Source organism: Mandrillus leucophaeus, unplaced genomic scaffold, assembly GCF_000951045.1.
Source record: "Mandrillus leucophaeus isolate KB7577 unplaced genomic scaffold, Mleu.le_1.0 Scaffold880, whole genome shotgun sequence".
NCBI classification, from domain to species: Eukaryota; Metazoa; Chordata; class Mammalia; order Primates; family Cercopithecidae; genus Mandrillus; species Mandrillus leucophaeus.
The window spans coordinates 1,251,648-1,268,839 of record NW_012109586.1 but is presented as its reverse complement, the minus strand read 5'-3'; the positions used below and the strand labels follow the sequence as shown (position 1 = coordinate 1,268,839).

General features: G+C 34.9%; 1 protein-coding gene across 2 annotated transcripts in view; it reads right to left on the bottom strand.

Moving 5' to 3' along the window:
• Positions 1 to 1,294: 1,294 nt before the first annotated feature.
• The window catches only part of ACVR2A (activin A receptor, type IIA), an 86,254-nt gene continuing 70,356 nt past the window's right edge, over positions 1,295 to 17,192 (bottom strand). The window contains exons 5-11 of one of the 2 annotated variants that reach the window (XM_011969310.1): positions 16,920 to 17,063; positions 14,815 to 14,958; positions 13,649 to 13,794; positions 11,864 to 11,978; positions 9,050 to 9,188; positions 5,981 to 6,111; positions 1,295 to 5,033 (exon numbers count right to left, since the gene is read on the bottom strand). In XM_011969310.1, the coding sequence (XP_011824700.1) occupies positions 4,839 to 5,033; positions 5,981 to 6,111; positions 9,050 to 9,188; positions 11,864 to 11,978; positions 13,649 to 13,794; positions 14,815 to 14,958; positions 16,920 to 17,063 (1,014 nt within the window). In that variant the 3' untranslated portion in view covers positions 1,295 to 4,838. The remainder of the gene's footprint in view (positions 5,034 to 5,980; positions 6,112 to 9,049; positions 9,189 to 11,863; positions 11,979 to 13,648; positions 13,795 to 14,814; positions 14,959 to 16,919; positions 17,064 to 17,192) is intronic. The other variant, XM_011969309.1, reaches the window with a different exon arrangement.

Below are 17,192 nucleotides of genomic sequence, written 5' to 3'. Positions count from 1 at the left end.
CAAAATACTTAACATGGTAACATCACTATTATATACTAGAAGCAAGAATTTTACACTTATGCTGTAACTGACCCTTTTAAAAATTTTCTAAACTATTTGAGGAAAGTATTATTTGTCTTAAAGGGTAACAGCCTCATGAAATGACTTGAGGATTGCAATTTCTTATTAGCTTAAGATGTCACTTAAAAGCTGACAGCCCTTATCTGTCTCACTGGCTACGTAAGAGCTACAGAAGATCTATCAATAACCAAGTATACAGATTTTAAGACTAAGTACCAATTGAGGTAAACATGAAACAGTTAAAAGCAAATTCAAAAAATACATTAGGAAAAGTTACACAAATGAAGCATATGCCTATTATATTCCCAAAGCATTTTTGTGGGGAGGAGCAGTGTTGATTGTTGGCCTTTCCATATTCTCTCATACAAAAAAGCTAAAGTCTATTTGCAAGAGTTTTGAGCTAACTTCATCTCTTAAATTGCTTGAACTGTCATCAATAAAAACAAGTCTGAAAAACCCTAGTTTAAAAAGCGGTTCAAGAATAATGTAAACTTACACATATAGCTTCAAGATATTTTCTTCATTTACTACAGGAGGAAAAATAGAACCAAAAAAGCACAAACTGCTTTTTAATCTGACTACCTCAGACTGAAAAGCAGGTGAAGGAGGAATATTTCAGTGTGTTTTTTACATCTGTGTTCCCTCCAAGTGGCCCACCAGAAACAGAATTCTTGTTAAAATGACTGATTCTCGTGCACGTGAAAGACTCTGGGGAATGAATGACTCAGGTCCAAACTTACTGTATCATAATGCTGTACATGTTGAAAACATAATACCTATTAATGTCCTAATGAATCACTGTTTTGCAGAAAACACTGTAAGAAACACTTCAGTCTTTTCTGTAGAGTTTCCATGCATATTTCACCATAGTTCGCATTCTCAGCCTCATCTGGTTTAGAAAGCAATTCTGTTTCTTTCAAACCACCATAGTCTAAGTGCTGCCCCGTCCTTCACCTTTACCCTAGAAAATCTGAGAATCCATTGGTGTGTACTGTGTGACACAATGCCAACAAGCCTCTGCTTCCTAATACTGGCAGGACCAACACACATACTTGAGTGGGAATATAATCTGTTTAGAAGATAATAGAGGGAAATACCATAATTAACAAATCTCCCTTCACTCACCACTATCCTCATTCTTGGCAGTTGTCAAGGTGTAAGCCTCACTGTAAGTTACAAAGCTACCACTCCCCTCTTTAAGAACACATAGCTAAAGAAAAACTGCATATGCAAATCATACCATATTCATTTTTTTTTATTTAACTTGGGGATGGAATGGGGATAGCATACATTTTATTTGTACAATATTTAACAATCACTTATCCAAGGTGGGGTTTTATGGGGATTTTAAGCTTTCTGTTAAATACTTGCAGAAAAAATAGCAAGTACGATTTGACAGTAGTACAATAACCTGTGCCCAAAACACAAGAAATACAGAGTAAAGCGAAAATAACTGCTTACCAATATTCTGAGAGGTAACAAATGGGATATGGGTTGAGACTGCATAAAAAACGTACTGCTGGTTGAATATCTGAGGTAAATGATGTTCAATCAAGATGCTACTTGTATCATTTTGCCCACAAATTGATAAATAATTTTATGCATATCATACCAAATGTTCCTAAAAAGTAATCTTTCAAAAAAGTAAAAAAGAGAAATTGGAAAGTCTCTGTGATGACGCTTCTTTCTTTAAAAAAAAAAAAAAAAAAAAAGACCAGTAATCAGTTTATTCCACTAAACCACCATCTGGCCATGGTTTTTTTCCCTACCACCTGCATTTTACTTAAATGTAGCTGTTACTTAGAGGTGAGGAAACGCGACCAAAGAGATTCTTTTTAAATTTCATGATATGATTCTATTTTAAATTCCAAAAGTGTTGGGTTTTTTCCTGATTGTATTTTCAAAACATCGCCATGAAAGATAGTGCAAGTTCATGGGACTAACAATCATGAGGCACAGTCTCTTTTTCTGGAATTCACAAGGTACCTAGAATTCAAACAAGAATCACACATCACATGCTAAAAAAAACTTCTAGCATCTAAAATACATACAAGAGCTGTGCAGGGCATAGACTTCAAATAAAGCCGAACACTGGTTAATCCATCAGTCCTATGGCAAGTTGATCATAAAGCATTCCTTACGTGGAGATCTGGGCAAGGTAAAGAGTATAAGTTAGAGCAGCAGCAGTTCTGATGGGTATCAGAAAGGCAAAATACAAGACGAGTCATGAGGAGCACCATACACATGAGGAAAGAGTTATTTGGGGGGTTTCAGTTTGCCCCAAAATGGATCACCATTTTTCTCATTCTTTGATCTTTCTTTTTTTCCAGTATCTCTAGCTCAAACTTTCTGTTAACTTGCCCACTCTGCACTGACTGTAAACCAAACACTAAATACCCTGCAAAAGAAAGTTTTAACAAGACTAGGTATAAGGACAGGTAGTCACTGGAACATTCTTATTTTACTGCTTATAAAAAAGTTTTTCTATTAATCATAGTTCTCAAAAGAATACAAGTTTTAAAATTGGTTAGCTACAGTTAAATACAATAACCAGGATTCCTAAAAATTTTTTCTAACTTGAAAACATTTTATATTGTGAATAACTGGTTTTAAAAAAATTTATCTCTAGTACTCACATAAGCCAAACATTCATCATAATATCCCTTGTTTATTTTTGTTTTGATTTTTTTTAACTTTTAAAAAGAAAGTTGAATGTTCACAACAGGTAGAAATTCATCTTCAGGAAATTAATGATTTTCTTGTATGCACATTCTCAATATTTTCCCTTCTTGATTAGTTTTTAAATGGAAGCAAAGCCAGATCAAGAAACTGAGAGACCAAGTACTCTGAAATAGAGGTGAACTCAACATTGAAAATGGAATTGCTAGGAATACAATGAGACCATGGGGACACGCATGACAGTTCTGAATGGTCTGCGGCACACAGACGCTATTACTCTTCTTTTCCTCCCTGCTTAAAGTCTGTTGACCTATGTATTTTTTATAAATAACATAATTTACTATTCCCAGAGATTACGTACATATATGTAAAATGTAGTGTACTGTGTGGTTAAATAACCATTTTAAGACAACACATTCACAGTGAGCTCCTGACAGTGACATGTAAAAAATTCTTTTATAAAATTAATGTATGGATTTTAAAATGACCTGACGGAAATAACATGGCATAATACTGGCTATTTGTTGATTGGTAATCTGGAAATTCAGGAAATTAATGTTTTACTTTGGCCTGTATAAATCTGAGGAAGAATCCAATTGTATTCTAACGTAATATGGTTTTGAAAAGCACTTTGGCACCTGCCTACCATCAATTCCATTTTCTTAGCAAGGATAAGGCATGAACTATCCTAAATTAATATCAGTGTTAGCTGTAAAAGCAATTTTGGGGCGGTGGCTAGGCTATGTTACCTATATCAACATTGGTTACCTCTAAATGTCATTGCATATTTTAAGTTATATGTTTAATTTGTTATCCCTGATTTGTTTTAAAGCAGTAACATCTGAAATCTGCTTAAAGTTTAGTATCTCTATCCTAGGATAATTCTTTACATATCACAGACATCAAATATTACTCTGACAAGATGGCACCAAGCAGAAGTATAGTGATAAAGTTACAAGTCTCAAAGCAGACAGTGAGGAATTCTGGGTAACGACACTTCCTGAGGTGATCCTAAACAGTGATAAAGAATGTCCCACACACTGTTTGGTGAAAAGAAATACACTACAATTTTACATATATAAATAGAAAAAACTCTATTTTAAAAGACAAAATGAAGAGCTTTCCAGTGTCACAGCTCACTTAAAAAAATTTTATATCATGCTTTAAATTTTCAAATATTCCCCAAACACAGCACACCTAAAAAAAATACTTAGGTAAGTATGCAAATTTTGGGAACTGGATATAAGATGGGGCTTTAAAACATGGGAAGAAGGGGGAAATGACACCATCTTTTCAAAAAACAGCACTTTTTTTCCCTACATTACAAGCCAGCACAAGAAATGCTAAAACACTGCTTTACGAATGGCCACTTACTGTTGGCACTTAAGCATAGCTTACCTTTTTTCCCTTAAATAACACAGTGAATTTGTTACAAAACATGGATTGATTTATTATTCAAATTTTGTTAGTGTTTTCAATTTTATAATTTAGCAACCGTGGAACTGAGGTATACCTTGTTGAGGGAGGTTAAAGTAATGCTTGGAAGCCTCTTTACTGTACCCCACTTTGATGACTTTATGTACACAGAACAGCAGCACACTAAACATTCACAAGCTGTGTCATATTGGCATTACAATAGTCATTTATAGAAACAACAACAGCAAATGCAATAAAAACAAGTTACCCTTTTTAAAATCTGAAATGAAAAGTTTTTGATTTAAAAAAAATAGCAGTAGTTCATTTAAGGAATTAGTGTCTTCTGACAGACATTAAGAAATCTGATGTCAGTTTTCAAACACTCCATTAGCCAGGTCCAAAAGATCCTTGATTTGGAGAGGGCTACATTCTTCATGTACACTTTTTCAAAAGTTTCTTTATAGAGTTTGCAAGGTTTCTCTTAGTCTCTTGTCCTTCACATCTGTGCTGTCGGCAATGCAATAAGTCTCCCAGAGCAACGTTTTTCAACAAAGGGTCTTCTTTCTTAACATTTCCAAGAGACATCCTACTCATTTTACACAGAATAAACTGTAAGCAGTTTCGTTAGCTTAGCAGCTCCAGTTCAGAGTCCCATTTCTTAGTGTGCACAGATGGCGCAACCATCATAGACTAGATTCTTTGGGAGGAAAGTCAACATTTGTCACCATTGTGACCACTGTTACAATGTCCTCTGTGGTAATAATATTTGTTAGTCTCTGCATCTGGGTAATTCTTTCACCTACACATCCAGCTGATAACCTGGCTTCTGCGTCATGATCCCAACATTCTTCAATGGTTTCACAGAGCATTGCCATTCCCTAAAAGGAGAAAAACATACTCAAACGCCACAGCAATTTTTGTTTTCTATTAGGAAATAGAATAAAAATTTCATGAAGAAATGGCTAGTTTTCTGGGTCAAAGAAGTTTCTGTCAACATTCACTTTTATTGAATACCATGTGCAGAATCATGAAGAAAAGCATAAAGAGAACTATTTTTTTTCTTTTTAAGCATGAGATGATCACAACAGGAATTTTTTTTTTAACTCCCAAAAAAAAAAAAAAAAAAAAAAAAAAAGCAAAACAAACTCTATCCCTTGTTCACAAACCAGGTCATTTCAATGCTAACCCTTCAAATGGACTCAAAAATCAAGGATAAAGGGGGACCTAATCATTTTTATTGTTTTCTTAGTTAATATCAGCATTTCTATCTTCCAATTAAATAGAAGAGCAGAAAGCCCCTTTTGAGATTTATCTGCCTGGTTTTAGCCATGTTTCTAGTTGTATTTAGACCAAAATAACCAGGCAATACTGTTGTGTGCCTGGTCTCTAGTTTTAAAGCACTCTTAAGACTTGAAAGTCTTCTCTAAGCTGAAATCAAAAGGCTACAACAAACTCCCATAGAGAGGAAAAAACCTGGTGCTTCATACACTTTCTAAAATGTTATCATATTGGAAGTGGTCATCAGCAAAGTTACCCAACTATCCACAGGTTCCGAGTCTGGCATGCCTTTTCCCTGGGAAACTAGATGACACACTCTTCTGCGCAGGACCATTGAGACAAAAGCCCTCTAAAGCTCTATAAGTTTACAATCACCTTCAGGGGTATACAGACATAGCCCTAATTCTGCATCCAGAACTCTAGAATATCCTGTATGAAGATCACCTCCCAGAAAATACTTGAAGAAAAAGAAATGTGCAGAGATAAATAATTCCTCTGAAAAGTGTTTTATTGGAATTTCAAATGAAAAGCTAACTGGATAACTTACAGCATGTTTCTGCCAATAATCTCTTAAAACAGGCCTCTTTTTTTTATGCACAACAACTTCCTGCATGTCTTCAAGAGATGGATGCTGGCCAATTTCCTCCTCAAATGGCAACATGTATTCATCTACAGGTCCTGAAAAGTAAGAAAAGAAAAATAAATCATTTTCATTAAAATCCTCCTGACTTTCAAACTGGTAAAAACTTTCTAAAATATACTCTGTCACCTTTTCCCAACTGTTTACATGTTATGAGGACAGAAGAGAAACAGATTCTCAACTGTACTTATACCGTAGTGTGACCAAACTAACATATGAGAAACGAAAAGGTCTATAATTTGGCATGTAATTTCCTTAAAGATTGTATAAGGAGCTTTCTTATCTAGGTATAAAGGATGCCTATTTCCATCTGCATAGAGGACATAAGGAACAATCAGTATTTGTAAATTAAGGTTATATAATATCCCTTTAGGGTACTCAATCCTTACAGTTCAGATCAGAATGTTAACAGTGGTGCTTCCATCTCTGGAGGCTCTAGGTTCAATGTATTATAACCATGCTTATTCTATGGCATATCCAACCCCCCTGCATGCCCCACATGAGGAATTATGCACCTCAGAGTCATACCTCTTCTCTATACTCCCTCACAACAGCTGCCAAAAAGTACGTTTAATTTTTTAGAAAATCACAAACAGGCTCTCCAACTAGGGGTTCCAACAAGTCAGGATGTGCCTTCATAGACAAGATTAAACAATATAAATAATTCCTTTTTTCTTAGGCCTACTCAGATAAATAGAAAACTGTATTTAGGAGTTAATAATAACTAATATCCAGTGAGCACCTATCCTGATCAGGAACTTTACATATATTACTTACTTCACAGGGTTAAGATGGCACTACCTCTATTTACCTTACAAGCAGCTCAGAAAAGTTACATAATTTGCACAAAGACATACAGCTGTTAAACGGTAGAGCTGGAATTGAACCCAACTCTCTGAATAACTCCGAAGTCTGTGGTTTTAATTGCTGGACTGCCTTACTTTGACAGACACAGGTCACCACTGAGCAGTATCAGTGACCAGCTATATATGTGCATAAACACAAATTTTGTGAAGCTCTTGAAATGCAGTAAATACTCCTGGATAGAATACAATGAATCATAAAGGGGCCATCTAACTTACCCCTCTTCAAATATAAGAATTCTTTATGGCTGGACAGTTGGTCTCTGCTTGAGCACTTCCAGTGACAGAGTACTGACATTCTAAGGTGTCTATTCAACCAACACTTATGTGGTCTACAGGCCAGCAACACTGCCATCAACTGGTAGCTTAGTTTTTAAGAAATGTAGACTCAGGCTTCAACCCAGACCTACTGAGTCAGAATCTAAATTTTAACAAGATTCCTAAGAATCTGGTATGCCACATTAAAGTTTGAGAACTACTTCATTTAACAAACAAGTAACCATCAACAAATGTGAAAGCACCTACTTTAGCAATTAATGCTCACACTATCCTCTCTACCCCAATTTCTGACTAAAGAATTGGGTTCTGACATAAGAGTCAGAAATGCCTGACTCTGAAATTATTTCATGGTATTTAAGAAAAGTCAGTATCTAGCCTTTTCTTTTTCCAAAAGAACTTCTCGGATAACTCCTCTTCCCCATAAACAAAGCAATTTCTCCCCTAAACTCCTAAAACACATGCTTGTATTTCTTAAGTATTGTGCTCATCCAGAAACATTTACGGAATACCTAAGTACCGGGGAATGGGCTAGACAACTCACACTTAGCTTACTCTAGATTTAATTGTCCAGGATATATTTTATTGCCCTAACTAAACTGTATGTTACTTGAGAACAGGGTCTTGTGTCTCCTAAATTACTTAATCCAATGATTTGCTATGGAGAGTTCATATTAATCAAGTTATTATAAAATATATTTTCCTATAATATCTGCCATCTAACCTACTTCTGCTTCCATAAATGCACATCATAAATGTAATTCCTCTTCCACTTTGAGTCAAAATACTCTGAATTCTTACTCTTCTTCCTAAAGACTTCTAAAATCATTCCCAAATTGCTTCAACTTTTCGTAGGTTTAGCACTGACTCCCAAGCCAATCCCTCAATCCTGGAAGATGCCTATAGACTATGTGCCCATTTCTGAGCACTCTACTAAATTCCCTTTACTAGTACCCCATATTGAATTTCATATCCAGTGGCAATCTGTCCTACAATGAGAGCCTATTACCGTACTCAGAAAATAAAATATTGTTAGTAACATAGGTTACGTTGGTTATAACTTAAAATATTCACAATTTTCCTATGGTCTTTGACAATCACAAGAAGGCTTTAGACAATTATAAATTAAAACTTAATAAACAGATCGAGCTCATTTACATCTGTTTAGGAGTTCAGCAGTCAGCAAGTTTGCCTTATATTATTCAAAACAAAAAATGCCGCAACATACTTGAAGACAGAGTAAAGACCTTATGAAGGAATACTAAAGAGAGAGTGCTTGAAACACTATAGTTCTGTCACACTAGGAATATCGTCTGAAAGTTTACCCAGAAAAATAAATAAATAAAAACAAGTATCTGTAAGACTTAACATGGGCTTCAATAACAATAACAAGTAATAGAAACCCTTTAACCTGGGGGGCAGGCCCCATACGACCTTAAAGCAGACCTCTCCCTATGTCCGGATCAGAGTTTCAAATCTAGGTTTCATCATTCACCAGTTTGAGGCTAAAGTAGGCAAACTACTTAATTTCTCTGCATCTCAATTTCCTCATATGTAATATAATAACTACCTCTGAAGCTCTTTTAGGAAATAACCTTAAGGTATGTGAAGTGTCCAGTAACATAGCTAGTAAAGGATCAATACATAGCAATTCCTTTCCTGTCCTACCCCACACTCTGCTCCTCTGCCTCCTGAATTCTCTACCACCTCTTGGAGTCAATTTAAAAAAAGAAAAAAAAAAAACTGTACTTTAAAATATTACCTTGGAGTGTATCATCCCTTTTCATACATGTGTGGTAGGCATATATATCTTTTTTAAAAATATTTTTTCCCTTACCATCTGCAGCAGTACAGCGAGAAGCCAGTTCCCATAGGACTAATCCCATGGCGTACATATCTATCCTCAAAAATGCATCCCTTTGGAAGTTTATAGCACCCTCTAATACCTCTGGAGCCATATACCTCCGGGTACCAACCTGAAAAAGATGTTAAAAGCAAAGAGTACTCATTCATTAACTTTATGAACTAACACTGTATGATTTTGTAAGATGAATCAAAACCAAATGTGGTCTATTACCAGGGTAAGGTATACCAGACTATAGCGTATAAATAGTAAGATCCTTTCTGCGTATACTTAAAGAATACATCAAACAGACATTATGCTGGTACAGACTTAGAAGTTTTTATGTTCCCCTTTCTGGATGTGGATGTAATCACAAGAAACTAAACCGATGGTCAGCTGGGAGAAGGATGCTGCATACTTTTCAGTTTTACCTTTGCATACTGTTTGAAATGTAGCTTAAAAAAAAACTTTTTTGAGGCCTTTTCTCTGTATTAAAAAAAAACTAATATTGTAAAAAGAATTAGCTAAGTAAAGGACACATTGACATTAAAAAGTTCTATCTGTACAAAATCTATGTATTTGTTTATTCATAAATTCTTCTGTCTTGGAGTCCTTTATTTATATCTGTCCCCAACAATTTGGTATTTCTTAGTACTGTAACTATGGTTACTAAGCTAGTACAGCTAGCTTTGGTTGGTGCTTGACAACATTCATATATGAATGCTTAAAAATATTTGTGAGATAGTTGGGTACATCACAACATACTTACGATATATCAGAACTAGAGAACAGTCTAGATATTGGTATGTCCATAAAGCTCCATCCTTAGGTGGCTATAATCTCTACTCTAGATTAAAAGTTGGGCAATTTATGCAAATATACATGTAACAGAGACTGTTTTAAGAATAAAGACAGGTCATTAAAGTTCAAGGAGAACACATTAAAGGGAAAAGTGGCTCTACTTTTAAAAAATTTAAAAAATTTAAATATACTCTGAATAATTATTTTAATTGTGTTATCAGTGACTGTTTCCCTAAAACCTACTTTTCTCTTAAAGGTAAATGTATGCCATCCAAAGTACCTACCTCTTTTATTACAAGATTATGGTTTATTTACCATGTTGACATAAAATGTCACCTCTTTTATATGTGTTCTTTGTACTATATAAAATGTGCAATAACATGCAAGTCCCTCCAGATATTTTTGAAATTTTCTGGTCCATGAAATCTAAAGTCGAGGAGTCATTACTGTAAGCAATTAATTTTTAACTAATCATAGAACCCAATTGTGAAGGAGTTAAAATATGACATGAATGAGTCACAAATTTTTTTCTCAAAAAATAGGGGAAGGAGGGCTTATGAGGTACCAAATTAAGAATATGTTCCCAGAATTTAGTCTTATGATAGTCAATCATTCAATTAGCTTAGAAGTTTGTCCTCAGGCTTCCTACACAACCTTGGTAGTATTCTCCACAAAATTGCCTCCATTCCCATATACATTTGCAGTCAACTTTTCTAGAGCTATATGGCTACTGACCATTACCCCAAACTACATTCTTAAACCGTTAGTCAATATTGCCAAAAATTGTGGTGCCATGACTGCTTAAAAAAACGTGTCCTCAGGAACTAATAGGATATGCTAGGGAAAAGAAAGCTAAGAATTAGTTGGTCAAATAATTTACATGATATGAAAGGTGAAGAAATGATAATGTCAAAGGCCTGAATCATTTAGCTTTGTAGAAAATGTCACCTTTTAGGTTGAACTGGTTTCCCTGATTTAAAAGGTGATCTTGGCTGGGCGTGGTGGCCCATGCCTATAATCCCAGCACTTTGGGAGGCCAAGGTGGGAGGATCACTTGAGGTCAGGAGCTGAATACAAGTCTGGCCAACTTGATGAAACCCCGTCTCCACTAAAAATACAAACATTAGCTGGGCATGGTGGTGCATGCGTGTAATCCCAGCTACTCGGGAAGCTGAGCCAGGAGAATCACTTGAACTCGGGAGGCAGAGGCTGCAGTGAGCCAAGATCATGCCACTGCACTCCAGCCTGGGTGACAGAGCGAGACTCTGTCTCATAAATAAATAAATAAATAAATAAATAAATAAATAAATAAATAAAAATAAAAGGTGACCTTGTAGGAATGAAAACATCTTTTCCAGCCTCAAAGTTTCTGAGAATAAAATGTATGGATAATGTTCTTTTCCCTTCTGGCCTTCCTAGAGGTTCCTATTACTAAGATCTCTGTGCACATAGAGGCATACAGAGGTGTCAGAGTTACCTAATTCAGGGGTTTACAAGTGCTCTGAACTCTGGAGAGAATTTGGAGAAAAGCCATCAAGTTGATTAAAGAAATGAATGAAGCAATAAACAACAAGAAGCAATAAACTATTATTGCATGGGAAAATGGACAGGGAATTTAATACACTGTAGGTAAGGATAGTGACTAATTATTCTTCCACTCTTCTTAATATGGTGAAAGAACTAACAGACTAAAACTACTGAGTTCATACGAAGAATTCCCTAAGAATGAGGTCTATTAAAAGGTGCTGGATTATTCTTTGATCAATTTTTCAAAAACAATCCTACGACACGTGTCTAAGTTATTGTTTTATGAACTGCTTAATCTAAACCACCTGAGTCCTCTACCATCATATGAAAATGTCTTCCTCAGAAACTTTAACACATAACACTGTTAGATGCTAATTTAAACACCACAACAATTTTAGACTAATTCAGTCCTGACATGCCATTCTAAGAAAATATGGGACAAGTTTATTTTTTCTTATATTTTATAATCATCATCCTTACCTGTCCATGGGTATCGCCTGCAGACTTGCCAGCCTCAAATTTTAAGGCCAACCCAAAGTCAGCAATGCAAGCTGTCAGGTTGTTTTTCAACAGCACATTTTTACTTTTGATGTCCCTTGCAAATAAAAAGAGTATTCAAATTAAGTTTAGACAAGTTACGTTTTAAATTTTTTATTGAAAGCAGAAAAGAGGGGGAATATGTACACTATGAAAAAATAGTTACTTAAAATTATGAAATGCAGAGAAAGGGAGAAAGAAAAAGCTCAGAGCCCCCACGTAGCCTTTAACACAAGAGCACAGTGACAAACCCCTATTCATAACATGGACAATAAGAAGGAATCCTATCCATAAAGCAGTTATATAAACATTTGCCATGTCAAAAAGATATGTTACCTATGTCACCCACCTATCAATCACAAAACTACTGTTTTCTAAGATAATATTTTAGAGTTCTTACTTGCAAACTCCCATAGAAACTGAAATTTAAACCAAAATGAAGAAATTTTTAAAATATTGCTGAATTGAGGCCTTCTGTTTATTGGTACAGACCTACATTTTAGAATAATCCCTTATTATAGAGGTTCTTATATTCTTCCACCCAGTTGTAGAAAAGCATCTTACGGCATGGATACTAGAAACTTTTTACCATAAACATACACTGCTCTAGCTAGATCCTGGTGTTCTGAAAAGGGTAACAGTTTTAAGGCAATAAGATATCCTCTTCTACACACCTGTCTCAACTGGCTCATCCTAGAGATTACTACACCCTAATTAAATACATCTATGCCATGACTAGTGGTTAAATTTACGTACAGATACATAGACCAAGAATGGGATATTGAAAGCACGAGTAGACACTCCCAAATGCTATAAAAGCCAATCAATCTTAGTTTCAAAAGACTTTCAGGACCTTTTCTTAATAACTCTGGGGATTCTTAAGGATTAATTCCCTATGTGGCCAGGTAGGGCAAGGGAAAATCCAAGAAGAGGCCAATAGACTGCATGTAAGAAAGTGAGAAGAAAGAGTTATTTCTGAGGTAGACGTCATTTAAAGTTTGCAAAATCAGAACTTAAATTAGAGGCTGACTTACAATAATGGCTCCCAGCAACCTAAAACATCACCTGGTGGCACTCAGCTAAGTATCTGTTCCATGAATCAGTTAATGCCTACTTTTCAAACAACCATCTTTAAATTGAACACAAGACGACAAATTGAATCCCACGTTCAAGAAAATTAAATACATGGCAAACTGAATTCCATGTTTAAGACGCAATCATTTTTCCTTTTGCGGGCACGACAAGTGTTGGGTCTAAGAACTATTTCTTCACTGGACAACTGTTTAAGTGATGCCTCCCTCTACCTTGGCTCAGGGTAAAGATAATAAGGTCATTCAAAAAACAAGCAAGGGAGACATTCAAAGTCTCTCCTTCCTTACATGCCCTTGGATAATAATCCCTATTTATAATCATCTTTAAAGTATATCACGTTTTGAGGTAAAACAAATGTCTTTTTCCTTTGAGATTGAGAAAATATAGTTTATTTTCAATCATGCTTTCAGAAATGAGATGAAGTAGATCATTAAACTTTACCAATAATGTTAATATATATATTATCCAAAATACTTCCTGGCCAATCTCAAAGCTAACTTTAAAAAACAAATGAAAACCAACTGTCTTGTAAAGCATGCCTGAATAACAAAGGAAAAATTAAAATTTACCCACGGGCTTAAAAGTTTAGTAAATGTATACTCAATTACCTGGGAAAACAATACAAATATAGTCTACCTGTGAGATATGGCAGGTTTGTGGCCATCTTTTAGGCCAGGTATATCCTCATGTAAATATGCCAATCCTCTAGCCATGGTTTCTGCAATATGACATAGTTCATTCCAAGAGACCACATTAGCCTTAAGAAAGTCTGACAGTGAACCCTAAAAAAAGACAGAAAAATAGAAACTTACATTCTTGACAAAGGCCGTATGTATAAGGAGACTTTTCTTTTTACCTATAAGAGGTTGTGGAAGGCAGCATTATCTTTCCTTTCAGGGAAAAATAATATCCAAGAAACAATCTTTCTGGAATGGTTAAAATTTCCTTCCATTTCACATTAATAAACATTTGACCAGAAAGAAATACCAGAGCTTTAAACTTTTGTTACAAGAATAGTCAATTCCCACCAATCCATAAGACAAGTTTTTTGTTTTAAACACTAGCTGAATATCTAAGGTTCTAGAAAATATTTTAATAGTTAAAATATCCTGACTATAGAGTTCTTACATCGTGGGACTAGCAGAACACAAAATAACAACATAAAACAACAACTAATATATAGAATATTCTTCTAGAGATTATTGTTGCCCTTTAGGTCAAGAATTAACAGAAGTAAAAGAACCACTTACATTTCACAATGATGAAACCAATTACCAAAAACATAATTTCCTACTTCATTAATGGTACTTTTACACTGACTCTAAAAGCAGAAAAAATGAGGAAAACTAGCAATTATGTGTTGGTGATAATTACCCTGCAAGTTAGTGACAGATCAAAGATGAGATAAATTTCCTGACTCTGGTTTTGTCACTAAGCAAGACTGATTAAAACTGAAAAAAATGGTTCATGTAATCAAAATGAATTGTAAACGGTAAGTGAAAATTACTAAGCATTACCTATACTAAAATAAATGTTTGTAAGAGTAATTACAGCACAAGAAATAAGGAACAAAAGGGTGGTTTATATGAGTAGGGTTTTAGGTTAAAAATTTGCCATCTTTGCTCTTTTATTAAAATAAACTACCTTTTAAAACATTTTCATTCAAGAATGATTTTTATTTTCAGGTTAAATATTAATCAACTATAACATGTCTCGAAAAATAACTCTGAGGGATTTATAGCCAACATTAGGTACGCAGGCCAATTCAGACTTTACTAAAGTAAAACGTTAAATAGTTTTACCTTTTCATGAAATGCTGTGATTAGCCAAAGATCCACATCAACACTGGTGCCTCGTTTTTCTGCACCAATGAACTGTAATATGTTCTCATGCTTCATTCCAGGCAAACTGTAGACTTCATATTCATTTTGCCATGACTGTTTGTCCTAGAGTCAAAAAGAAAGAATAGTAAGAACACAAGGAATACGGGTAAACAAACCATGTCTAAGAGATTACTCAAATAAGTTCCAAAGTAAAACAAAACAAAACAAAACAAAAAAGTATTTTAAAAAATTTTTGTTCTGTTTTGTAATAAGAAAAAAGCTCTGACAATAGGTTAACAAATTTATACGAAATGCCTGCCCTGTCCATTCCCTCAAAACGTACTTTTCTGTGTTTCTAGTTTACAAACACAGAAGTTGATCTGAAATGCTGCATTCTGTATCTTACAATGGCAACACATAAGTTACTGCAAGTATTACATTGTAATTTCATCATGGTGTGAAGCTACTTGTGGTACTATTCAGAATAATCTCCTTGAAAGATGAAATTCAGGCAGAATGACTTCCTCTAAATAGAAAACTTCTTCTTTTCAAAAACTAACATAATATCAAACATCCTTCAAAAAATGTTTAGCATACCCTGCAAAGTCAATGAGAAAGCAAGGGGCATAGATATGCAATGCAATAATTTAAGACACCACATATTCATTTGTGCCTGCAAGCGATCCATGTCTACTAAGTATCTTCTTATAGAAGATTAGTTTCTTTTCACTACTAAAAGACAGTAATAGTGAGAGGTACCACAGCATAATGGTTAGAAACCCTTAGAAATCCTCTGCATCCAAACTGTTCAAACTTAAATCCTGGCTCTCCCACTAACCTCTAGCAAGTTACATAATCCTTCAGTGTCCTCATTAAGTAGAACAGGCATTGTAGTGTCTGTCTTATAGAACTGTTGTATTATATGTTGCATTTTACGTACATGTGGGCAATATATGTACACATATTAGTGAGCACTCATATATGTAAAACACCCCTACCTGACCCAAGAAAAACATACAATCAAATGTTAGCTACTGTTGTTGCTGTTGTTGGGCTGAAGTTAGTATCATCCAAATGCCTTTCTCTCATCCTTACGCTTCCTTACACATGGAAATAATTTCTTCCCTTATCTCACTTATGAATCTTGGCACAATAGAATACACTTTCTCTCTGAAAACTAAACTGTGGTTTATAGCTACCAAAAAAAAATGTAATACAGTTCATAAACTCTATGTAATACAGTTCATAGACTGAACAGAGGAGGTAAGACTGAACAGAGGAGGTAAAAAGCTTAAAATCTAGGTATATTAAGACAAAGAAATTGCTTATATGACAACTTTGGAAAAAGAAAGATCCACTCTCTCAGTGTAGTGGTAGAGCCTGTAACACCAAATCCAACCAAGACATCAGTACCAAGGATATCATGAGACGCCAGGGTATGTAAGAGACAGGGAAGACAGAATCATCATAAACCTATACCACCAACAGAACAAAACAAAAGAATAGCTCAGAGGTACATTAGATCAGAGTTTTATGAGAAGTCCGGCCAACCTTTAAAATAAAAACAATTCAACAATAAACCAATTATTTGAAGTCTTGATTGCCTCTGAAAATGCATCAAACTGAAATGCAAAAACTGAAATAATTAAACACTCAAAGTAGAATGAAAGTAAGTCAAGTCTGGTAATATACCTCCAAATACCAATTCCAAAACAAAATATACTACTCTTTTGTTTTTCTGTTTGCTTTTTCTGACAATGTAGGGGGATATTAAAATTTAACCACTCGATTAGACTTGTTTATTGGAATCCTTATCTTTATTTAACATTTCTATAGAATTTTCATTGGCAAAAGATCTCCTACGCATTCATTTAATTCCACCACTCCACACAAACATAATGATTGTTATACTAACAATTCAATCTCTCAGATGCAAAGGCAGGCATTAAAAGAGCTAACTGCTTTCCCCAGTATCACAAAGAACCACCTTGGAACGTATGGCTTCTGTTTTGAGACTATTTCTGAGTTATGATGACCTAGCCATAAAACATATATGTAAGATGACAAAACTGCAATAAACATACCTGTATTGGAAATATTTTGACAGCCACATATTCATTAAGCAACTGGGCTTTCCAGACACAACCAAATCTTCCCCTTGCTTTCACTTCTAATAACTGCAGTGGTTTCAAACCTAGTAATGGAGAAGGTGGGGGTGGTCCTGGGTCCTACAGACAAATAATAATAATACTATAAATAAGCAGAATATGATACATATCAACTCTGGAAATGAGAAAAAAAGTGAGTATACTGAAAAGTCAACTGACAGAAACAGTAAACACATATGGATGACATTA